The 26,182-nt window shown below is 47.5% G+C and overlaps 1 protein-coding gene across 5 annotated transcripts in view; it reads left to right on the plus strand.

Annotated features, from left to right (window-relative positions):
* Positions 1-26,182, plus strand: part of LOC146013531 (uncharacterized) — a 96,394-nt gene that overhangs the window by 22,094 nt on the left and 48,118 nt on the right. For all 5 annotated transcript variants that reach the window (XM_083151530.1, XM_083151527.1, XM_083151528.1 and 2 more), the window contains one exon: positions 564-674. In XM_083151530.1, coding sequence (XP_083007656.1) covers positions 564-674 — 111 coding nt within the window. The remainder of the gene's footprint in view (positions 1-563; positions 675-26,182) is intronic.

Here is a 26,182-nt window from a genome sequence, read left to right on the forward strand (position 1 = left end):
TCGGCACACAGGAGCTGCTGCCCTGCTCGGAGAGTCACCTGCGCCGGCAGTGCCAGCCCTGACCTAGCTCCCCTGAATGACAGGCGAAAGCTGCCGTTCAAGCTGACATGTCCAGGGAGGAGACCGGCGGCTTCCCCGGTGCTCTCTTCCAGCACTGCGGCCAGCAACAGCAAGCCGTGAAGCCGGGTAAGTACCTTTCACACTGACCTGTATCCTGGGAAGGTCCTGGGAGCAACTCTGCTAGCTAGCAGGGTTGAAATCCTGACACATTGGGACCGGGAGCCTTTTGCACCATTTCTAGTCCCGGGTTGTTCCCGGGGCCAACCTGGGAATTTTGGCTGGTGTAAAAGGGGTATTAGTGTTCCCTGTACAAAGCAATCCTAAACTAAATTGAAACCATTTTTTAGTAGATAATAACCTAGAGCTCTGTACAAAGAATATTCACTGTTAATTGAGATGGTTTTCATGTTAATATTTCTGTAGCTGATACAGTATTTGAGGCAATTTTGTTTTGTCATTCCTATCAGCAGCCTGATAAACATTGCTGTTTTGTCTTCCTCAAGGCATTGCTTTGAAGAGTTTTGATGCAGTGACTGTGGACAGTGATTTGGACTCTGTGACAACAGAGCGAGTGCGGGATCACATTCGAAAAGCTCTGAGCAGCAGCAAAAAAGGTGAAAACATAAATATTTCCAGTGTTTAACTAGGCTAAATTCAGGTTGCCCATGTAAACACCACTATGGTCCATATATAATATAATAGATGGCAATTTCCTGATTTAGGAAGGATGGCTGCTAGATTTACGGTAAATTGGTCAGTGACATCAAGCCAGGACCATGAAATTGCAGCCTATTACATATGGTCCATGTACAGTGATTTACACACAAGTTATCCAGGGTTGCCTACTTTTGGGCTCTCCTCTCTGGGAGGAGAAGGGGGCAGCGGCCGCATTGAGAAAGGGGCAGGGCTGGAGGCGGGACTAACCCAGTGAAACCTGTTTTGTTTGTTGTCATTGTGTTATAATCATTGTGGCCCCTCCCTCTGCTGTAAAGGGGGCGGGGCCATGATGATGCAATTCGCGTCATCAGATCCCAGCAGCGCCTCCAATAAGGGATAATTGTGGGAGACTGGGGGGATTCCGTGGGACTTGCCCACCTTCCCAGGGGGCCGGGAGGCAGACCCGATTTTTGGGACCCTCCTGGCCATTCCGGGAGGGTAGGCAAGTATGCTATCTGCCTTTGCTTCTATACCACTATTCTCTACAGTGCATGCAAGTTTAGGTGTCGATGTGCACAGAATTTGTTTTACATATTGCACCTCTGCAGGTCAGTTGCAATGACAATAATAATACATTTCTTTATATAGCACTTTTCTCCCAGTGGGAATAAAAGGGGTTTATTTACTAAGATGGGAGTTCTATTGAAGATGGGATGTTGCCCATAGCAACCAATCAGAATATACCTATTATTTATTTATTACATTCTAGAAGATAATAGATAGAATCTGATTGGCTGCCCATAGCATCATCTCAGCTTTTATCGTCTAGAACGTGCTATATAAATAATAACACAATTCTGATTTGTTGCTATGGGCAACATCCCATCTTCATTAGAACTCCCGTCTTAGTAAATAAACCCCAAAGTGTTTAAAAAAGAAAAAAAAAACAGCATACAAAGTTAATATTAATAGAATACAGAAAAGATAGTTCATTCAGCATGAATTTAAAGAAATCGCAATCTGTACGATTATTGAAAGCGTTTGCTTTGCACAGATAAAATTTGTGAATAAATACCTGCACATACCGCAGTCGCAGTTTGAGTGACAGGAAGCCAGCATTTAGTGTCGGAAACATGGTGTTTTATAAGTTTGTTTGTCAAAACACAGGCATGTCCAGGCAGTTTTGAGGTGGCTCTCTGAGGTCAGCGATGACCACTTCCAGTCTCTTATACCCCTTTTACACCGCCGAAAAATCCGGGTCAGCGGCGGGTCAGACCCGGATGACATGGGTAATACACTAGGGGGAGGTGTAGGATTAGGCTGCAGGTGACATGGGTTATACACTAGGGGGAGGTGTAGGATTAGGCTGCAGGTGACATGGGTTATACACTAGGGGGAGGTGTCGGGTTAGGCTGCAGGTGGCATGGGTTATACAGTAGGGGGAGGTGTAGGGTTAGGCTGCAGGTGACATGGGTTATACACTAGGAGGATGCGTAGGGTCAGGCTGCAGGTGACATGGGTGACATGGGTTATACACTAGGGGGAGGTGTAGGGTTAGGCTGCAGGTGACATGGGTTATACACTAGGGGGAGGTGTAGGGTTAGGCTGCAGGTGACATGGGTTATACACTAGGGGGAGGTGTCGGGTTAGGCTGCAGGTGGCGTGGGTTATACAGTAGGGGGAAGTGTAGGGTTAGGCTGCAGGTGACATGGGTTATACACTAGGAGGATGCGTAGGGTCAGGCTGCAGGTGACATGGGTTATACACTAGGGGGAGGTGTAGGGTTAGGCTGCAGGTGACATGAGTAATACACTAGGAGGATGCGTAGGGTTAGGCTGCAGGTGACATGGGGTATACAATAGGAGGAGGCGTAGAGTTAGGCTGCAGGTGATATGGGTTATACACTAGGAGGATGCGTAGGGTTAGGCTGCAGGTGACATGGGTTATACACTAGGGGGAGGTGTAGGGTTAGGCTGCAGGTGACATGGGTTATACACTAGGGGGAGGTGTAGGGTTAGGCTGCAGGTGACATGGGTTATACACTAGGAGGATGCGTAGGGTTAGGCTGCAGGTGACATGGGGTATACAATAGGAGGAGGCGTAGAGTTAGGCTGCAGGTGATATGGGTTATACACTAGGAGGATGCGTAGGGTTAGGCTGCAGGTGACATGGGTTATACACTAGGGGGAGGTGTAGGGTTAGGCTGCAGGTGACATGGGTTATACACTAGGGGGAGGTGTAGGGTTAGGCTGCAGGTGACATGGGTAATACACTAGGGGGAGGTGTAGGGTTAGGCTGCATGTGACAACGGTTATACACTAGGGGGAGGTGTAGGGTTAGGCTGCAGGTAACATGGGTTATACAGTAGGGGGAGGTGTAGGGTTAGGTTGCAGGTGACATGGGTTATACACTAGGAGGATGCATAGGGTCAGGCTGCAGGTGACATGGGTTATACACTAGGGGGAGGTGTAGGGTTAGGCTGCAGGTGACATGGGTTATACACTAGGGGGAGGTGTATGGTTAGGCTGCAGGTGACATGAGTTATACACTAGGGGGAGGTGTAGGGTTAGGCTGCAGGTGACATGGGTTATACACTAGGGGGAGGTGTCGGGATAGGCTGCAGGTGACATGGGTTATACAGTAGGGGGAGGTGTAGGGTTAGGCTGCAGATGACATGGGTTATACACTAGGAGGAGGTGTAGGGTTAGGCTGCAGGTGACATGGGTTATACACTAGGGGGAGGTGTCGGGTTAGGCTGCAGGTGACATGGGTTGTACAGTAGGTGGAGGTGTCGGGTTAGGCTGCAGATGACATGGGTTATACACTAGGTGGAGGTCTAGGGATAGGCTGCAGGTGACATGGGTTATACACTAGGAAGAGGGGTAGCGTTAGGCTGCAGGTGACATGGGTTATGCACTACGGGGAGGCGTAGGGTTAGGCTGCAGGTGACATGGGTTATGCACTAGGGGGAGGTGTAGGGTTAGGCTGCAGGTGACATGGGTTATACACTAGGGGGAGGTGTAGGGTTAGGCTGCAGGTGACATGGGTAATACACTAGGGGGAGGTGTAGGGTTAGGCTGCAGGTGACATGGGTAATACACTAGGGGGAGGTGTAGGGTTAGGCTGCAGGTGACATGGGTTATACACTAGGGGGAGGTGTAGGGTTAGGCTGTAGGTGACATGGGTTATGCACTAGCGGGAGGTGTAGGGTTAGGCTGCAGGTGACAAGGGTTATACAGTAGGTGGAGGTGTCGAGTTAGGCTGCAGGTGACATGAGTTATACACTAGGGGGAGGTGTAGGGTTAGGCTGCAGGTGACATGGGTTATACACTAGGGGGAGGTGTAGGGTTAGGCTGCAGGTGACATGGGTTATACACTAGGGGGAGGTGTAGGGTTAGGCTGCAGGTGACAAGGGTTATACACTAGGAGGAGGCATAGGGTTAGGCTGCCGGCCACTCTGCAAGATAGGCATCAGATCTCTAACAATATTGCTTGGATTGCATACTGGATGATGTTGAATGTGACCGCGCATGGGTTTGATGCACATTGAGTGTACACACTGAGCGAGGTAGGCGATATGACCGTCCGATCCGCCTGATCAGACGACATATCGCTCTGTGTTCACCCAGCGTAAGTTTTATGTACAGCTCTGTTTTATGAAGAATAATCTGAAGTACACGGTGTTGCCTGTGTTTAACTCTTCAGTTTATTAAGTGATCAATGAGTTGGGTGTAACTGTCAACATTTAAAAAATAATAAACAGCTTAGCAGCTCTTCCAACACACCCATGAGGTGGCTGCGCAGTGTCGTTTTTTTTTTATGGGGTGTCGCCAGTAGCCCTAATCCCCAGATCACAGAGAAGGAAAGTAGTGACTGCTTAGAGTCTTTTTAGCAGTAGTGTACAGTTGGCACATTACATCTTCAGAGACGTAGCAGGGCAGGCAGCAGGTACAGGATGTTTCTAGTGTGTTTTGTGCAGGTCGCCGTTAAACGATGAAATAGTATCCGGCTCCATTGGCACGTTATGATATGTTTTACCCCATTTAGGGCCAACAAATTGTATGTTGTCAAATAGGATTTGGTCGGTGGCAGGAATTGGCTCTTTCAAAGCTTCACCGTAGGAAACAGGAATTGTATCAAGATTGTTGAAGCGCTTGTGCGGTTGGACAACTGGGGATGCAGCTTTTCCAGTTTCTATTCTTTTCCAGTTAACTGAAGAAAAGAAGGGGTGTTTTCGCACATTGCCATTTACCCCGAGCCGGAGGGTGGGCTTTTTGCACAGGAGTTCAGATATAAAGTCCTTTGCTACGAGATCAGTAAGCCCTTGATATGATGGTTCTTGGTAAAGGACCCTTATATTTATCGCTTCATTATTGCATCCAGGAAAAGGGTTGGACTTTAGGATGAGGGCATACAGCATAACACCAAGGGCAAACCAGTCTACACCTGCATCGTATGACTGGTGTGTTAACAGTTCTGGAGCCATGTAGCCAGGTGCTCCAACTGTGGCATTGCTTGTTCCACATGCATTCACTAGGGACAGACCAAAGTCAGTGATTTTTACATGTCCGTCCGTGGTCAGCAAAACGTTGTCCAGTTTCAGGTCTCGGTGTATTATTCCGCTGGAGTGCAAGAACTGCAAACCGCAGACCAGTTCTGCCGCTATAAATGTTGTTGTGACTGGGTTCAGCGGTGAGTTCTCTTTCATAAAATCAAACAGGTCCCCGCCGTCAGCCAGTTCCATCACATAGTATAGATAGCTGTTTGTGTGGAAGGCGGCATATCCGTGGGTCAGAAAAGGACTCTTATGTGCCAACTGTAGTACCCGATGCTCGGCAAAAATGTTCTCCTCTGCCGACAGCTTTGAGTCCCAAATGAGTAGTCTCTTCTTTAAGATCTTAACTGCCACTTTGTCCTTACGAACGGCATCTGTGGCGAGCATCACTTTGCCAAAACTTCCCTCTCCAAGTAGTGAGTGAAAAGTTAATGCTTCCACTGTTAAGGGAGCAGTGCCGCTGTCTCGTTGTCCTCTGCCAATTGCTGTTAGAAATTGATTTTTTTTCTTTTTAAGAAAACCAGCAAATCTACGCCCGCGTCTATGTTTGGCTCCTTTGGGTGATTTATCTCTGGTTATCTCTCGCTCTGGCAGATTTGTTTGGCCTGCCCAATGGCTGCATCCTTCACCTGGATCTTCAGCAATGGGCACGATTTTCCGGTCTCTCACTTGCCAAAATCTGGGACAATTGCTACATAATTTTAAGAACTGATCTCGTTTTTCTTTAAGAAACCCTGCCATTCTCTCAAAACCTCTCTCTATACCTGCAAGAACTGCGTTTTGTTTCCATTCTTTCGCTGCCTGCTTTCTTTTTCTGCTCTCTTTTCTTTTCTGTAATTTCTTTCCTATATATCTCCATGCTTTCTCCTTCGCTTTCTTTCTCTCTGTAGTTCCCATGTTATGTCCAAAGACAATAATAAGGCTCTTCGAGAAAAAATCACTAGCACAATCACAAGCTGCAAGCTGCAGTCAGGACTTTAGCTAATCTGACCATCAGTGCCTTCAGCAGCTGCATAAGTAGCTCCGTGATGTCATCAGTGATTGTGATGTCACAATGGTGCAAAAGAGCATAGTCTTAAAGGTCACCTACACTATTGCAGCTGATATATATATATATGAAATAGTTAACCTTTTCAAATGCTGGTTTTTTTTAACCAGTTGTGATTTTTACTACAGGTTGAGTATCCCTTATCCAAATATCCATTATCCAAATTATTGTGAAAACCATAGTTCCCAAAATAAAAAAAATGAAAATTCTAAAAACCTACTGGGTACATTTGTAACAGGCAGTACTGTTTACAACTGTCACTGGCAAATTATATGTAACTGCCACTAAATCAATAAATTGTATGCTGGCGAGCAGGGCCTTCCTAGTCCTTTGACTGTCTGTAACTACCCAGTTTTTTATGTCCCTATTTTCAATTGTAAAGTGCAACTGAACTTGCTGCGCTGTATAATCAACTGGATATATAAGCTGGTTATATAGTAATATCAGTCAAAATAAATGTATGTACCCCGAGCCTTCATTTCCCATAATTATTATTTATTAGTGTTGGAGAATTTTTTGGTTGGAGTTACAGAAGAATTGAACGTATTAACACTACTCTACTAACACAGGAGATCGTAGTTTCAGTGCTGGCCAGGGGCGTCAACAAAGCGGTGTTGTGGGGCAGCCGGTCATGTGCGAGCGCTCTTTAGCAGTGCCCTATGCCAGGTTCCCCCGCAGCCTGCCTCACTTTGAATCAGGCTCTGTACATGGCATCCATACTTTATCTTCCTTTAGAAAGTTTGAAAAAGAGATGATTTGCCTACTTAAGCTGTACTTGTTATTTAACCCCTTCCGTGGTGGGTATTTTTTTTAGGAAGCGCTCCCCACTGGGCGAGTGTTTTCTGGGGAGCGCTCCCTAAAAAACCCACCGCTGTCTACCCGGGCAGTGCAGCTGAACCATCAATCAGCCGCTGCCCGGCTCTCTGTCCCTACATGCGGCGACTGGCTTGTCGTCATAAGCCGGCGCTGCAGGCTGTAATGCAACAGCTGGGGGGGGCGGGGTGAGCTGGAGCGGTGTGTCGGGCTTCGTCGGCTGCTGTTTGTCGCTGCATTGTTCGGACACTTCCTCCTGCTGGACACTGGCTGATCCTCGACGTCTCCTTCTGGTGCCTGACTGTCTCCTGGGGTGCTCGGGTTCCCTCTGGCTGGTGAGCTTTAGTGTTTTGGGTGCGTCTGTAGCCATTTTGACACCGTGGGCCTTATTCTAGTTCACTTTTTCTGACAAAATCCTTCTTGGATTGACAAAACCATGTGCACTGCAGGGGGGCAGATGTCATATGTACAGAGATAATTAGATTTGGGTGAGTTTTTTTGTTTCTGTGCAGGGTAAATACTGGCTGCTTTATTTTTACACTGCAATATAGATCTCTGAATTAAAACCCCACCCAAATCTAATTCTCTCTGCACATTTTACATCTACCCCCCTGCAGTGCACATGATTTTGTCCATCTTAGAAGGATTTTGTCAGAAAGAGTGAACTAGAATAAGGCCTTGTGTGACTTTGGCCCTTATTGCAGTACAAGTTTGTTCTCAAAATGGGCAAAACCATGTGCGCTGCAGGTGGGGCAGATGTAACATGTGCAGAGAGAGTTAAATTTGGGTGGGGTGTGTTAAAACTGAAATCTTAATTGCAGTGTGAAAATAATGCAGCCACTATTTAGCCTGTACATAAACAAAATAACCCACCCAAATCTAACTCTGACTCTAACTGGGTATATATTGGATTCATAGCCTTACTTGGTGGTGTGCTAGCCACCGCCAATTCTGTCTGTACCCTTTTACAGCGGCTGGCCTGATTTCTCCACCACTCTCTACATCTCACTGGAACTATGGATGTAAAAAAGCTCCTTCAGGCTATATATGCCAGTACACAGCTGTTATACCAGTGGGCACCGTGTCTCTCTCTGGTCACTCTGGTATACCGCTACAGATAGGCCTTACACTACTACTGCTGATCTTCAGAGGGATATCCTTCCTTTCTCACATACACCTGAGCAGCATGTCAATGGGGCTGAGGGGGCTATACCTGTGCTGGAAGCCCATGCAGTACCCACTGCTCCATTATTTGCTCCTACCCTGGATATTTTTCAATAGTCTTGTCCAAACCTGCCAATCCTTATTTCTTCATACCTGAATGCTTCAATGTCGCTGTGGTCCACCCATACTGCCTTTGACTTGATTCTGGTGCAAGCTATGTGTCTCTGGGATTATACGATTATATATCCTGGGCGCTCCCCTGGGTCTCTCCGAGTGACCTGAGCCACAACCATTTGTTTACTTCTGTCATTCCTGGCTGGACTAGTGATCCCAGGTCTATTATTCACATACCCTGTTCTTCATTTTATTTTATGTTTCTCAATTGCACTGCATCTTATATATCCTGTTTTTCTTGTAATTCCCTTGTGTGATGTACAGTATATTTTCTGTTATTATACCATGTTTTATATGTGCAAACTTCTCTATATATGGTGGTGAAAAGGGTTTAGTTATCTAAGGGATGTTAGGTTGACGGCCCTCTCTGCCACGTGCCCTGTTATCCTTTATGTGTAATCCTTTAGTCTTCATTCTAGCACCCTGCTCCTTGTAAAATCCTTGCAGTTCCTCTTTCCTGCCTGGGGTGTCACTCTCTGCTGTGGTGTTTATACAACAATCTGATTTGTATTTCAACATTGACATACAAACCAGACTGTTCTTGAAGTACCACAGCAGACAGCGACACCCCAGGCAGGAAGGAGGGACTACAAGGATTTTACAAGGAGTAGGGTGCTAGAATGAAAACGAATCCTTCATACATGATAATTAATAATCTAGCCAGAAGGATTTCTTTATTAACGTGGGAGAGCTGGGATTCACCCAGCTTAAGGTCATAAGTTCTTTGCCCGTTTCTTTGACGTGGGTGTAGTTAGTCTAGTTAGCAGGGTAGGGGTAAGATGTTTTAGGGATCCAGGTATGCCTGAGTTAGGGGGTAGGTTATACAGGGTAGGGGGTTATGGTGAAGGGTTGCTTTGGGTTTTATAGTTTTGTTTTATTAATTGAATCTACGCTTTATTTTATTTTCGTGAAGGTTGGGTGTATCTTCATATTCACAAAACTTGTTTTGTTATAGAACTACACTGCTTAAACTATATTGGCTGGATATGTGTACTCAAATATATGACACTGATTCAATGCATACTCCTCATTATATATGTAAAATTAAGCCCGGATGGCACCTTCTGGTGGTGAAATTGGCATAACTGATAATAGGAGTACTCTCTATACTCAAATTGTGATATACCCCCTTTTATATTATGTATACCCTCATACGTTTATTTACCCTTCCTGTTTCTTATTTTTCTTGGTTTTTGTGTTTTTGTTTTTTACAAAGCTCAGTAAAAAATATTAAATAAAAAAAAGGTGTGTTTTGAGAGGTTCTCATCTCTTATTCTAGTTTGGGGGGGGGGGGGGTGTTGGGGACAGAACCTGTTGATTCTGGCAGCGGCGGAGCTAGCAATGTCCTCCATCATCCTGCATATCCAGACAACGGAGGATGATTTAATAACCAGGGCTACCACCAAGATTTTTTGGCCCGGGGACTGATTTTTTGGCCCGGGGACTGATTTCCAGTCCGCCCCTTCCCCCCTGGGCACCATGGAGTTGCCCATGGCGGATGAGCTGTTAGTGCGGGAGGTATATTTATTTGTACATACTGTATCTCGTAGTATCTCCCCCGACACACTTCACTCAGCAGTTCCCGAAACACAGCCTGGCTTCTTCAATGCAGGATGCCGGCGAGCATTTAAAATGCAGCACCTGCTGTTGAGCCATTCAGAGCTCGTGTACCGGCAGCTGCCCTGATTGGCTAATGGTACATGAGCTCTGATTGGCTCAAAAGCCAGGGCAGCATTTTAATTGGCCACCGGCGTCATGCATTAAAGAAGCCTGTGCTTCGGGACCTGCTTAGTCCCGAGGACCGACGCAGCGCAGGCAGCACAGCGGAGAGTTGCAGTGGGCAAAATTAGCTGCACGGGCCCTTCCAGAGGCCGGGGCCCGGGACAGCTCTACCCTATCAGCGGCCCTGTTAATAGCTATGTATAAAAAATAATGATCTACAGCAGCAGTTCCCATACACTAGGGGGAGGTGTAGGGTTAGGCTGCAGGTGACATAGGTTATACACTAGGAGGAGGCGTAGGGTTAGGCTGCAGATGACAAGGGTAATACACTAGGGGGAGGGGTAGGGTTAGGCTGCAGGTGACATGGGTTATGCACTACGGGGAGGCGTAGGGTTAGGCTGCAGGTGACATGGGTTATGCACTAGGGGGAGGTGTAGGGTTAGGCTGCAGGTGACATGGGTTATACACTAGGGGGAGGTGTCGGGTTAGGCTGCAGGTGACATGGGTTATACAGTAGGGGGAGGTGTAGGGTTAGGCTGCAGGTGACATGGGTTATACACTAGGGGGAGGTGTAGGGTTAGGCTGCAGGTGACATGGGTTATACACTAGGAGGAGGCGTAGGGTTAGGCTGCAGATGACAAGGGTAATACACTAGGGGGAGGTGTAGGGTTAGGCTGCAGGTGACATGGGTTATACACTAGGGGGAGGTGTAGGGTTAGGCTGCAGGTGACATGGGTTATACACTAGGGGGAGGTGTCGGGTTAGGCTGCAGGTGGCATGGGTTATACAGTAGGGGGAAGTGTAGGGTTAGGCTGCAGATGACAAGGGTAATACACTAGGGGGAGGTGTAGGGTTAGGCTGCAGGTGACATGGGTTATACACTAGGGGGAGGTGTAGGGTTAGGCTGCAGGTGACATGGGTTATACACTAGGGGGAGGTGTCGGGTTAGGCTGCAGGTGGCATGTGTTATACAGTAGGGGGAAGTGTAGGGTTAGGCTGCAGGTGACATGGGTTATACACTAGGAGGATGCGTAGGGTCAGGCTGCAGGTGACATGGGTTATACACTAGGGGGAGGTGTAGGGATAGGCTGCAGGTGACATGGGTTATACACTAGGGGGAGGTGTAGGGTTAGGCTGCAGGTGACATGAGTTATACACTAGGAGGATGCGTAGGGTTAGGCTGCAGGTGACATGGGTTATACAATAGGAGGAGGCGTAGAGTTAGGCTGCAGGTGACATGGGTTATACACTAGGGGGAGGTGTAGGGTTAGGCTGCAGGTGACATGAGTTATACACTAGGAGGATGCGTAGGGTTAGGCTGCAGGTGACATGGGTTATACACTAGGAGGATGCGTAGGGTTAGGCTGCAGGTGACATGGGTTATACACTAGGGGGAGGTGTAGGGTTAGGCTGCAGGTGACATGAGTTATACACTAGGAGGATGCGTAGGGTTAGGCTGCAGGTGACATGGGTTATACAATAGGAGGAGGCGTAGAGTTAGGCTGCAGGTGATATGGGTTATACACTAGGAGGATGCGTAGGGTTAGGCTGCAGGTGACATGGGTTATACACTAGGGGGAGGTGTAGGGTTAGGCTGCAGGTGACATGGGTAATACACTAGGGGGAGGTGTAGGGTTAGGCTGCAGGTGACAACGGTTATACACTAGGGGGAGGTGTAGGGTTAGGCTGCAGGTGACATGGGTTATACACTAGGGGGAGGTGTCTGGTTAGGCTGCAGGTGACATGGGTTATACAGTAGGGGGAGGTGTAGGGTTAGGCTGCAGGTGACATGGGTTATACACTAGGAGGATGCATAGGGTCAGGCTGCAGGTGACATGGGTTATACACTAGGGGGAGGTGTAGGGTTAGGCTGCAGGTGACATGGGTTAAACACTAGGGGGAGGTGTATGGTTAGGCTGCAGGTGACATGAGTTATACACTAGGGGGAGGTGTAGGGTTAGGCTGCAGGTGACATGGATTATACACTAGGGGGAGGTGTCGGGTTAGGCTGCAGGTGACATGGGTTATACAGTAGGGGGAGGTATAGGGTTAGGCTGCAGGTGACATGGGTTATACAGTAGGTGGAGGTGACGGGTTAGGCTGCAGATGACATGGGTTATACACTAGGAGGAGGTGTAGGGTTAGGCTGCAGGTGACATGGGTTATACAGTAGGGGGAGGTGTAGGGTTAGGCTGCAGGTGACATGGGTAATACACTAGGGGGAGGTGTCGGGTTAGGCTGCAGGTGACATGGGTTATACAGTAGGTGGAGGTGTCGGGTTAGGCTGCAGATGACATGGGTTATACACTAGGAAGAGGGGTAGGGTTAGGCTGCAGGTGACATGGGTTATGCACTACGGGGAGGCGTAGGGTTAGGCTGCAGGTGACATGGGTTATGCACTAGGGGGAGGTGTAGGGTAAGGCTGCAGTTGTCAAGGGTTATACACTAGGAGGAGGCGTAGGGTTAGGCTGCAGGTGACATGGGTAATACACTAAGGGGAGGTGTAGGGTTAGGCTGCAGTTGACATGGGTTATACATTAGGGGGAGGTGTAGGGTTAGGCTGCAGGTGACATGGGTTATGCACTAGCGGGAGGTGTAGGGTTAGGCTGCAGGTGACAAGGGTTATACACTAGGAGGAGGCATAGGGTTAGGCTGCCGGCCACTCTGCAAGATAGGCATCAGATCTCTAACAATATTGCTTGGATTGCATACTGGATGATGTTGAATGTGACCGCGCATGGGTTTGATGCACATTGAGTGTACACACTGAGCGAGGTAGGCGATATGACCGTCCGATCCGCCTGATCAGACGACATATCGCTCTGTGTTCACCCAGCGTAAGTTTTATGTACAGCTCTGTTTTATGAAGAATAATCTGAAGTACACGGTGTTGCCTGTGTTTAACTCTTCAGTTTATTAAGTGATCAATGAGTTGGGTGTAACTGTCAACATTTAAAAAATAATAAACAGCTTAGCAGCTCTTCCAACACACCCATGAGGTGGCTGCTCAGTGTCGTTTTTTTTTAATGGGGTGTCGCCAGTAGCCCTAATCCCCAGATCACAGAGAAGGAAAGTAGTGACTGCTTAGAGTCTTTTTAGCAGTAGTGTACAGTTGGCACATTACATCTTCAGAGACGTAGCAGGGCAGGCAGCAGGTACAGGATGTTTCTAGTGTGTTTTGTGCAGGTCGCCGTAAAACGATGAAATAGTATCCGGCTCCATTGGCACGTTATGATATGTTTTACCCCATTTAGGGCCAACAAATTGTATGTTGTCAAATAGGATTTGGTCGGTGGCAGGAATTGGCTCTTTCAATGCTTCACCGTAGGAAACAGGAATTGTATCAAGATTGTTGAAGCGCTTGTGCGGTTGGACAACTGGGGATGCAGCTTTTCCAGTTTCTATTCTTTTCCAGTTAACTGAAGAAAAGAAGGGGTGTTTTCGCACATTGCCATTTACCCCGAGCCGGAGGGTGGGCTTTTTGCACAGGAGTTCAGATATAAAGTCCTTTGCTACGAGATCAGTAAGCCCTTGATATGATGGTTCTTGGTAAAGGACCCTTATATTTATCGCTTCATTATTGCATCCAGGAAAAGGGTTGGACTTTAGGATGAGGGCATACAGCATAACACCAAGGGCAAACCAGTCTACACCTGCATCGTATGACTGGTGTGTTAACAGTTCTGGAGCCATGTAGCCAGGTGCTCCAACTGTGGCATTGCTTGTTCCACATGCATTCACTAGGGACAGACCAAAGTCAGTGATTTTTACATGTCCGTCCGTGGTCAGCAAAACGTTGTCCAGTTTCAGGTCTCGGTGTATTATTCCGCTGGAATGCAAGAACTGCAAACCGCAGACCAGTTCTGCTGCTATAAATGTTGTTGTGACTGGGTTCAGCGGTGAGTTCTCTTTCATAAAATCAAACAGGTCCCCGCCGTCAGCCAGTTCCATCACATAGTATAGATAGCTGTTTGTGTGGAAGGCGGCATATCCGTGGGTCAGAAAAGGACTCTTATGTGCCAACTGTAGTACCCGATGCTCGGCAAAAATGTTCTCCTCTGCCGACAGCTTTGAGTCCCAAATGAGTAGTCTCTTTTTTAAGATCTTAACTGCCACTTTGTCCTTACGAACGGCATCTGTGGCGAGCATCACTTTGCCAAAACTTCCCTCTCCAAGTAGTGAGTGAAAAGTTAATGCTTCCACTGTTAAGGGAGCAGTGCCGCTGTCTCGTTGTCCTCTGCCAATTGCTGTTAGAAATTGATTTTTTTTCTTTTTAAGAAAACCAGCAAATCTACGCCCGCGTCTATGTTTGGCTCCTTTGGGTGATTTATCTCTGGTTATCTCTCGCTCCGGCAGATTTGTTTGGCCTGCCCAATGGCTGCATCCTTCACCTGGATCTTCAGCAATGGGCACGATTTTCCGGTCTCTCACTTGCCAAAATCTGGGACAATTGCTACATAATTTTAAGAACTGATCTCGTTTTTCTTTAAGAAACCCTGCCATTCTCTCAAAACCTCTCTCTATACCTGCAAGAACTGCGTTTTGTTTCCGTTCTTTCGCTGCCTGCTTTCTTTTTCTGCTCTCTTTTCTTTTCTGTAATTTCTTTCCTATATATCTCCATGCTTTCTCCTTCGCTTTCTTTCTCTCTGTAGTTCCCATGTTATGTCCAAAGACAATAATAAGGCTCTTCGAGAAAAAATCACTAGCACAATCACAAGCTGCAAGCTGCAGTCAGGACTTTAGCTAATCTGACCATCAGTGCCTTCAGCAGCTGCATAAGTAGCTCCGTGATGTCATCAGTGATTGTGATGTCACAATGGTGCAAAAGAGCATAGTCTTAAAGGTCACCTACACTATTGCAGCTGATATATATATGAAATAGTTAACCTTTTCAAATGCTGTTTTTTTTTAACCAGTTGTGATTTTTACTACAGGTTGAGTATCCCTTATCCAAATATCCATTATCCAAATTATTGTGAAAACCATAGTTCCCAAAATAAAAAAAATGAAAATTCTAAAAACCTACTGGGTACATTTGTAACTGTCACTGGCAAATGATATGTAACTGCCACTAAATCAATAAATTGTATGCTGGCGAGCAGGGCCTTCCTAGTCCTTTGACTGTCTGTAACTACCCAGTTTTTTATCTCCCTATTTTCAATTGTAAAGTGCAACTGAACTTGCTGCGCTGTATAATCAACTGGATATATAAGCTGGTTATATAGTAATATCAGTCAAAATAAATGTATGTACCCCGAGCCTTCATTTCCCATAATTATTATTTATTAGTGTTGGAGAATTTTTTGGTTGGAGTTACAGAAGAATTGAACGTATTAACACTACTCTACTAACACAGGAGATCGTAGTTTCAGTGCTGGCCAGGGGCGTCAACAAAGCGGTGTTGTGGGGCAGCCGGTCATGTGCGAGCGCTCTTTAGCAGTGCCCTATGCCAGGTTCCCCCGCAGCCCGCCTCACTTTGAATCAGGCTCTGTACATGGCATCCATACTTTATCTTCCTTTAGAAAGTTTGAAAAAGAGATGATTTGCCTACTTAAGCTGTACTTGTTATTTAACCCCTTCCGTGGTGGGTATTTTTTTTAGGAAGCGCTCCCCACTGGGCGAGTGTTTTCTGGGGAGCGCTCCCTAAAAAACCCACCGCTGTCTACCCGGGCAGTGCAGCTGAACCATCAATCAGCCGCTGCCCGGCTCTCTGTCCCTACATGCGGCGACTGGCTTGTCGTCATAAGCCGGCGCTGCAGGCTGTAATGCAACAGCTGGGGGGGGGGCGGGGTGAGCTGGAGCGGTGTGTCGGGCTTCGTCGGCTGCTGTTTGTCGCTGCATTGTTCGGAGGCTTCCTCCTGCTGGACACTGGCTGATCCTCGACGTCTCCTTCTGGTGCCTGACTGTCTCCTGGGGTGCTCGGGTTCCCTCTGGCTGGTGAGCTTTAGTGTTTTGGGTGCGTCTGTAGCCATTTTGACACCGTGGGCCTTATTCTAGTTCACTTTTTCTGACAAAATCCTTCTTAGATTGACAAAACCATGTGCACTGCAGGGGGGCAGATGTCATATGTACAGAGATAATTAGATTTGGGTGAGTTATTTTGTTTCTGTGCAGGGTAAATACTGGCTGCTTTATTTTTACACTGCAATATAGATCTCTGAATTAAAACCCCACCCAAATCTAATTCTCTCTGCACATTTTACATCTACCCCCCTGCAGTGCACATGATTTTGTCCATCTTAGAAGGATTTTGTCAGAAAGAGTGAACTAGAATAAGGCCTTGTGTGACTTTGGCCCTTATTGCAGTACAAGTTTGTTCTCAAAATGGGCAAAACCATGTGCGCTGCAGGTGGGGCAGATGTAACATGTGCAGAGAGAGTTAAATTTGGGTGGGGTGTGTTAAAACTGAAATCTTAATTGCAGTGTGAAAATAATGCAGCCACTATTTAGCCTGTACATAAACAAAATAACCCACCCAAATCTAACTCTCTATACAGGTTACATCTGCCCCACCTGCAGCGCACATGGTTTTGCCAATTTTGAGAACAAATTTGTACTGCGATTAGATCTGAATATGCGACTTAGTGTCTTTGCGAGCAGTGTGCAGCATACCCTGGGATTAGCGAGGCCAATCCCGGGATCCCGGGGTTTTAGCCTAAAATAGTCGGGATTTGAATCCCGGGATTGAAGCTTTCAATCCCGGGATTCCAGGATTAGTACCTCCATGCAAAAATGAACTTTTTGTTTTAAGCCAGGCAGCGCTGAGCACCTTAGAATATGGCTCAGATGCTGCCTATTTGATTGCTCCTTACCCCCGCCCGGTGCCACTGTTCTGGAGTCGGGGCAGTGTGCTGTGATGACAAGCACGGCGGCGCCCAGGCTGCGTGGCGTGACCCCTGACATCACCGCTATGCCTGTCAGCACAGCACACTGTCTCGTCTGCCCGCCGGGGATAGACGTGCTGCTGCTGCCTGTGACCTGTCACCACCGCCGCCGTAAGTGACGGGGCAGGGAGGATGGGCACGGGGAAGATTAGTGCTGTGGGGGATGGGGGTAGGCTTATAAATCCTTTTATAGTGACATTTGGAGGAGGGGCCTGTTTTTTTAATTAGGGAGGCCAATCCCGAGAATCCCGGGATTGATAAAATGCCCCGGGATTGGCATCCCCACCTGGGATATTCATCTGCTGCTGTCTCCTGGCAACACTGACTCTAACTGGGTATATATTGGATTCATAGCCTTACTTGGTGGTGTGCTAGCCACCGCCAATTCTGTCTGTACCCTTTTACAGCGGCTGGCCTGGTTTCTCCACCACTCTCTACATCTCACTGGAACTATGGATGTAAAAAAGCTCCTTCAGGCTATATATGCCAATACACAGCTGTTATAGCAGTGGGCGCCGTGTCTCTCTCTGGTCACTCTGGTATACCGCTACAGATAGGCCTTACACTACTACTGCTGATCTTCAGAGGGATATCCTTCCTTTCTCACATACACCTGAGCAGCATGTCAATGGGGCTGAGGGGGCTATACCTGTGCTGGAAGCCCATGTAGTACCCACTGCTCCATTATTTGCTCCTACCCTGGATATTTTTCAATAGTCTTGTCCAAACCTGCCAATCCTTATTTCTTCATACCTGAATGCTTCAATGTCGCTGTGGTCCACCCATACTGCCTTTGACTTGATTCTGGTGCAAGCTATGTGTCTCTGGGATTATACGATTATATATCCTGGGCGCTCCCCTGGGTCTCTCCGAGTGACTTGAGCCACAACCATTTGTTTACTTCTGTCATTCCTGGCTGGACTAGTGATCCCAGGTCTATTATTCACATACCCTGTTCTTCATTTTATTGTATGTTTCTCAATTGCACTGCATCTTATATATCCTGTTTTTCTTGTAATTCCCTTGTGTGATGTACAGTATATTTTCTGTTATTATACCATGTTTTATATGTGCAAACTTCTCTATATATGGTGGTGAAAAGGGTTTAGTTATCTAAGGGATGTTAGGTTGACGGCCCTCTCTGCCACGTGCCCTGTTATCCTTTATGTGTAATCCTTTAGTCTTCATTCTAGCACCCTGCTCCTTGTAAAATCCTTGCAGTTCCTCTTTCCTGCCTGGGGTGTCACTCTCTGCTGTGGTGTTTATACAACAATCTGATTTGTATTTCAACATTGACATACAAACCAGACTGTTCTTGAAGTACCACAGCAGACAGCGACACCCCAGGCAGGAAGGAGGAACTACAAGGATTTTACAAGGAGTAGGGTGCTAGAATGAAAACGAATCCTTCATACATGATAATTAATAATCTAGCCAGAAGGATTTCTTTATTAACGTGGGAGAGCTGGGATTCACCCAGCTTAAGGTCATAAGTTCTTTGCCCGTTTCTTTGACGTGGGTGTAGTTAGTCTAGTTAGCAGGGTAGGGGTAAGATGTTTTAGGGATCCAGGTATGCCTGAGTTAGGGGGTAGGTTATACAGGGTAGGGGGTTATGGTGAAGGGTTGCTTTGGGTTTTATAGTTTTGTTTTATTAATTGAATCTACGCTTTATTTTATTTTCGTGAAGGTTGGGTGTATCTTCATATTCACAAAACTTGTTTTGTTATAGAACTACACTGCTTAAACTATATTGGCTGGATATGTGTACTCAAATATATGACACTGATTCAATGCATACTCCTCATTATATATGTAAAATTAAGCCCGGATGGCACCTTCTGGTGGTGAAATTGGCATAACTGATAATAGGAGTACTCTCTATACTCAAATTGTGATATACCCCCTTTTATATTATGTATACCCTCATACGTTTATTTACCCTTCCTGTTTCTTATTTTTCTTGGTTTTTGTGTTTTTGTTTTTTACAAAGCTCAGTAAAAAATATTAAATAAAAAAAAGGTGTGTTTTGAGAGGTTCTCATCTCTTATTCTAGTTTGGGGGGGGGGGGGTGTTGGGGACAGAACCTGTTGATTCTGGCAGCGGCGGAGCTAGCAATGTCCTCCATCATCCTGCATATCCAGGCAACGGAGGATGATTTAATAACCAGGGCTACCACCAAGATTTTTTGGCCCGGGGACTGATTTCCAGTCCGCCCCTTCCCCCCTGGGCACCGTGGAGTTGCCCATGGCGGATGAGCTGTTAGTGCGGGAGGTATATTTATTTGTACATACTGTATCTCGCAGTATCTCCCCCCGACACACTTCACTCAGCAGTTCCCGAAACACAGCCTGGCTTCTTCAATGCAGGATGCCGGCGACCATTTAAAATGCAGCACCTGCTGTTGAGCCATTCAGAGCTCGTGTACCGGCAGCTGCCCTGATTGGCTAATGGTACATGAGCTCTGATTGGCTCAAAAGCCAGGGCAGCATTTTAATTGGCCACCGGCGTCATGCATTAAAGAAGCCTGTGCTTCGGGACCTGCTTAGTCCCGAGGACCGACGCAGCGCAGGCAGCACAGCGGAGAGTTGCAGTGGGCAAAATTAGCTGCACGGGCCCTTCCAGAGGCCGGGGCCCGGGACAGCTCTACCCTATCAGCGGCCCTGTTAATAGCTATGTATAAAAAATAATGATCTACAGCAGCAGTTCCCATACACTAGGGGGAGGTGTAGGGTTAGGCTGCAGATGACATAGGTTATACACTAGGGGGAGGTGTAGGGTTAGGCTGCAGATGACATAGGTTATACACTAGGGGGAGGTGTAGGGTTAGGCTGCAGGTGACATGGGTTATACACTAGGGGGAGGTGTCGGGTTAGGCTGCAGGCGGCATGTGTTATACAGTAGGGGGAGGTGTAGGGTTAGGCTGCAGGTGACATGGGTTATACAGTAGGGGGAGGTGTCGGGTTAGGCTGCAGGTGACATGGGTTATACACTAGGAGGAGGCGTAGGGTTAGGCTGCAGGTGACATGGGTTATACACTAGGAGGAGGTGTAGGGTTAGGCTGCAGGTGACATGGGTAATACACTAGGGGGAGGTGTAGGGTTAGGCTGCAGGTGACATGGGTTATACACTAGGGGGAGGTGTAGGGTTAGGCTGCAGGTGACATGGGTTATACAGTAGGGGGAGGTGTAGGGTTAGGCTGCAGGTGACATGGGTTATACACTAGGAGGATGCGTAGGGTTAGGCTGCAGGTGACATGGGTTATACACTAGGAGGAGGCGTAGGGTTAGGCTGCAGGTGACATGGGTAATACACTATGGGGAGGTGTAGGGTTAGGCTGCAGGTGACAACGGTTATACACTAGGGGGAGGTGTAGGGTTAGGCTGCAGGTGACATGGGTTATACACTAGGGGGAGGTGTCGGGTTAGGCTGCAGGTGACATGGGTTATACAGTAGGGGGAGGTGTAGGGTTAGGCTGCAGGTGACATGGGTTATACACTAGGAGGATGCGTAGGGTCAGGCTGCAGGTGACATGGGTTATACACTAGAGGGAGGTGTAGGGTTAGGCTGCAGGTGACATGGGTTATACACTAGGGGGAGGTGTATGGTTAGGCTGCAGGTGACATGAGTTATACACTAGGGGGAGGTGTAAAGTTAGGCTGCAGGTGACATGGATTATACACTAGGGGGAGGTGTCGGGTTAGGCTGCAGGTGACATGGGTTATACAGTAGGGGGAGGTGTAGGGTTAGGCTGCAGGTGACATGGGTTATACAGTAGGTGGAGGTGTCGGGTTAGGCTGCAGATGACATGGGTTATACACTAGGATGAGGTGTAGGGTTAGGCTGCAGGTGACATGGGTTATACAGTAGGGGGAGGTGTAGGGTTAGGCTGCAGGTGACATGGGTAATACACTAGGGGGAGGTGTAGGGTCAGGCTGCAGGTGACATGGGTTATACACTAGGGCAGGGGTGGGGAACCTCAGGCCCTGGGGCCGTATGCGGCCCCCGTAGCCATCTGAGTGGCCCTCCCATCCATCCTCCCATCCACCAGGCCGGGAGTCAAGTAAAGGGGAATTCTCGCGAGAGGTCGGTAGTTCTCGCAAGTTTCCTCTTAATCAACAGCAACTGGAGACTGTCAGTCCTATTCAGCGGCAGCCGCCGAAGCGTGGGGCGGCTGCAGCAGGACAATTTGTAAGAGACATTTTTACATATGGCCCCCCAAAGGATTTTTTCCCCATAAAAACGGCCCTTGGCACAAAAAAGGTTCCCCACCCCTGCACTAGGGGGAGGTGTCGGGTTAGGCTGCAGGTGACATGGGTTATACAGTAGGTGGAGGTGTCGGGTTAGGCTGCAGATGACATGGGTTATACACTAGGTGGAGGTGTAGGGTTAGGCTGCAGGTGACATGGGTTATACACTAGGAAGAGGGGTAGGGTTAGGCTGCAGGTGACATGGGTTATGCACTAGGGGGAGGTGTAGGGTAAGGCTGCAGGTGTCAAGGGTTATACACTAGGAGGAGGCGTAGGGTTAGGCTGCAGGTGACATGGGTAATACACTAGGGGGAGGTGTAGGGTTAGGCTGCAGGTGACATGGGTTATACACTAGGGGGAGGTGTAGGGTTAGGCTGCAGGTGACATGGGTTATACACTAGGGAGAGGTGTAGGGTTAGGCTGCAGGTGACAAGGGTTATACACTAGAAGGAGGCATAGGGTTAGGCTGCCAGCCACTCTGCAAGTTAGGCATCAGATCTCTAACAATATTGGTTGGATTGCATACTGGATGATGTTGAATGTGACCGCGCATGGGTTTGATGCACATTGAGTGTACACACTGAGCGAGGTAGGCGATATGACCGTCCGATCCGCCTGATCAGACGACATATCGCTCTGTGTTCACCCAGCGTAAGTTTTATGTACAGCTCTGTTTTATGAAGAATAATCTGAAGTACACGGTGTTGCCTGTGTTTAACTCTTCAGTTTATTAAGTGATCAATGAGTTGGGTGTAACTGTCAACATTTAAAAAATAATAAACAGCTTAGCAGCTCTTCCAACACACCCATGAGGTGGCTGCGCAGTGTCGTTTTTTTTTTTATGGGGTGTCGCCAGTAGCCCTAATCCCCAGATCACAGAGAAGGAAAGTAGTGACTGCTTAAAGTCTTTTTAGCAGTAGTGTACAGTTGGCACATTACATCTTCAGAGACGTAGCAGGGCAGGCAGCAGGTACAGGATGTTTCTAGTGTGTTTTGTGCAGGTCGCCGTTAAACGATGAAATAGTATCCGGCTCCATTGGCACGTTATGATATGTTTTACCCCATTTAGGGCCAACAAATTGTATGTTGTCAAATAGGATTTGGTCGGTGGCAGGAATTGGCTCTTTCAAAGCTTCACCGTAGGAAACAGGAATTGTATCAAGATTGTTGAAGCGCTTGTGCGGTTGGACAACTGGGGATGCAGCTTTTCCAGTTTCTATTCTTTTCCAGTTAACTGAAGAAAAGAAGGGGTGTTTTCGCACATTGCCATTTACCCCGAGCCGGAGGGTGGGCTTTTTGCACAGGAGTTCAGATATAAAGTCCTTTGCTACGAGATCAGTAAGCCCTTGATATGATGGTTCTTGGTAAAGGACCCTTATATTTATCGCTTCATTATTGCATCCAGGAAAAGGGTTGGACTTTAGGATGAGGGCATACAGCATAACACCAAGGGCAAACCAGTCTACACCTGCATCGTATGACTGGTGTGTTAACAGTTCTGGAGCCATGTAGCCAGGTGCTCCAACTGTGGCATTGCTTGTTCCACATGCATTCACTAGGGACAGACCAAAGTCAGTGATTTTTACATGTCCGTCCGTGGTCAGCAAAACGTTGTCCAGTTTCAGGTCTCGGTGTATTATTCCGCTGGAATGCAAGAACTGCAAACCGCAGACCAGTTCTGCCGCTATAAATGTTGTTGTGACTGGGTTCAGCGGTGAGTTCTCTTTCATAAAATCAAACAGGTCCCCGCCGTCAGCCAGTTCCATCACATAGTATAGATAGCTGTTTGTGTGGAAGGCGGCATATCCGTGGGTCAGAAAAGGACTCTTATGTGCCAACTGTAGTACCCGATGCTCGGCAAAAATGTTCTCCTCTGCCGACAGCTTTGAGTCCCAAATGAGTAGTCTCTTTTTTAAGATCTTAACTGCCACTTTGTCCTTACGAACGGCATCTGTGGCGAGCATCACTTTGCCAAAACTTCCCTCTCCAAGTAGTGAGTGAAAAGTTAATGCTTCCACTGTTAAGGGAGCAGTGCCGCTGTCTCGTTGTCCTCTGCCAATTGCTGTTAGAAATTGATTTTTTTTCTTTTTAAGAAAACCAGCAAATCTACGCCCGCGTCTATGTTTGGCTCCTTTGGGTGATTTATCTCTGGTTATCTCTCGCTCCGGCAGATTTGTTTGGCCTGCCCAATGGCTGCATCCTTCACCTGGATCTTCAGCAATGGGCACGATTTTCCGGTCTCTCACTTGCCAAAATCTGGGACAATTGCTACATAATTTTAAGAACTGATCTCGTTTTTCTTTAAGAAACCCTGCCATTCTCTCAAAACCTCTCTCTATACCTGCAAGAACTGCGTTTTGTTTCCGTTCTTTCGCTGCCTGCTTTCTTTTTCTGCTCTCTTTTCTTTTCTGTAATTTCTTTCCTATATATCTCCATGCTTTCTCCTTCGCTTTCTTTCTCTCTGTAGTTCCCATGTTATGTCCAAAGACAATAATAAGGCTCTTCGAGAAAAAAATCACTAGCACAATCACAAGCTGCAAGCTGCAGTCAGGACTTTAGCTAATCTGACCATCAGTGCCTTCAGCAGCTGCATAAGTAGCTCTGTGATGTCATCAGTGATTGTGATGTCACAATGGTGCAAAAGAGCATAGTCTTAAAGGTCACCTACACTATTGCAGCTGATATATATGAAATAGTTAACCTTTTCAAATGCTGTTTTTTTTTTAACCAGTTGTGATTTTTACTACAGGTTGAGTATCCCTTATCCAAATATCCCTTATCCAAATGATTGTGAAAACCATAGTTCCCAAAATAAAAAAAATGAAAATTCTAAAAACCTACTGGGTACATTTGTAACAGGCAGTACTGTTTACAACTGTCACTGGCAAATGATATGTAACTGCCACTAAATCAATAAATTGTATGCTGGCGAGCAGGGCCTTCCTAATCCTTTGACTGTCTGTAACTACCCAGTTTTTTATCTCCCTATTTTCAATTGTAAAGTGCAACTGAACTTGCTGCGCTGTATAATCAAATGGATATATAAGCTGGTTATATAGTAATTTCAGTCAAAATAAATGTATGTACCCCGAGCCTTCATTTCCCATAATTATTATTTATTAGTGTTGGAGAATTTTTTGGTTGGAGTTACAGAAGAATTGAACGTATTAACACTACTCTACTAACACAGGAGATCGTAGTTTCAGTGCTGGCCAGGGGCGTCAACAAAGCGGTGTTGTGGGGCAGCCGGTCATGTGCGAGCGCTCTTTAGCAGTGCCCTATGCCAGGTTCCCCCGCAGCCCGCCTCACTTTGAATCAGGCTCTGTACATGGCATCCATACTTTATCTTCCTTTAGAAAGTTTGAAAAAGAGATGATTTGCCTACTTAAGCTGTACTTGTTATTTAACCCCTTCCGTGGTGGGTATTTTTTTTAGGAAGCGCTCCCCACTGGGCGAGTGTTTTCTGGGGAGCGCTCCCTAAAAAACCCACCGCTGTCTACCCGGGCAGTGCAGCTGAACCATCAATCAGCCGCTGCCCGGCTCTCTGTCCCTACATGCGGCGACTGGCTTGTCGTCATAAGCCGGCGCTGCAGGCTGTAATGCAACAGCTGGGGGGGGGCGGGGTGAGCTGGAGCGGTGTCTCAGGCTTCATCGGCTGCTGTTTGTCGCTGCATTGTTCAGACGCTTCCTCCTGCTGGACACTGGCTGATCCTCAATGTCTCCTTCTGGTGCCTGACTGTCTCCTGGGGTGCTCGGGTTTCCTCTGGCTGGTGAGCTTTAGTGTTTTGGGTGCGTCTGTAGCCATTTTGACACCGTGGGCCTTATTCTAGTTCACTTTTTCTGACAAAATCCTTCTTAGATTGACAAAACCATGTGCACTGCATGGGGGGCAGATGTCATATGTACAGAGATAATAAGATTTGGGTGAGTTTTTTTGTTTCTGTGCAGGGTAAATACTGGCTGCTTTATTTTTACACTGCAATATAGATCTCTGAATTAAATCCCCACCCAAATCTAATTCTTTCTGCACATTTTACATCTACCCCCCTGCAGTGCACATGATTTTGTCCATCTTAGAAGGATTTTGTCAGAAAGAGTGAACTAGAATAAGGCCTTGTGTGACTTTGGCCCTTATTGCAGTACAAGTTTGTTCTCAAAATGGGCAAAACCATGTGCACTGCAGGTGGGGCAGATGTAACATGTGCAGAGATAGTTAAATTTGGGTGGGGTGTGTTAAAACTGAAATGTTAATTGCAGTGTGAAAATAATGCAGCCACTATTTAGCCTGTACACAGGACCGGCGCCACCACTAGGCAGCTCTAGGCATTTGCCTAGGGCGCCGGCCACTGGAGGGCGGTACTGAGCCGCCGAGGAGAGTATGGTACCTCTCCTCAGCGGCTCAGTACTGCAGAGGTACCATAGAAAACACACACCCGACCCTTCCTGCTGAGGCAGGAAGTCACGTCTGGGGAATGCAGCAGAATAACCCGGCGGGAGAGGAGGATGTCCGCGGGTAGCGGTGAGAGATGAGTACTGCAGTTGGCGGGACGTGAAGGCTGGGTCAGCGGGAATCAGGCACCCGACACCCCCCCCCCCCGGCCGCCCCCTCCCCCCCCAAACCCCACCGCCGCAGTATCGTGTGCTGCGTGTAGTGCGCACTGAGCTGAAACACCCCCCCCCCCACAGAGGGCAGAGGGGAAAAGGGGGGGGGGGGGGAGCGGGTGTCAGGGGGGGTTGCCTGGGGCGCATAGAGGGTTTGCACCGGCCCTGCCTGTACATAAACAAAATAACCCACCCAAATCTAACTCTCTATACAGGTTACATCTGCCCCACCTGCAGCGCACATGGTTTTGCCCAT

Source organism: Crinia signifera, chromosome 1, assembly GCF_055691185.1.
Source record: "Crinia signifera chromosome 1, ASM5569118v1, whole genome shotgun sequence".
NCBI classification, from domain to species: domain Eukaryota; kingdom Metazoa; phylum Chordata; class Amphibia; order Anura; family Myobatrachidae; genus Crinia; species Crinia signifera.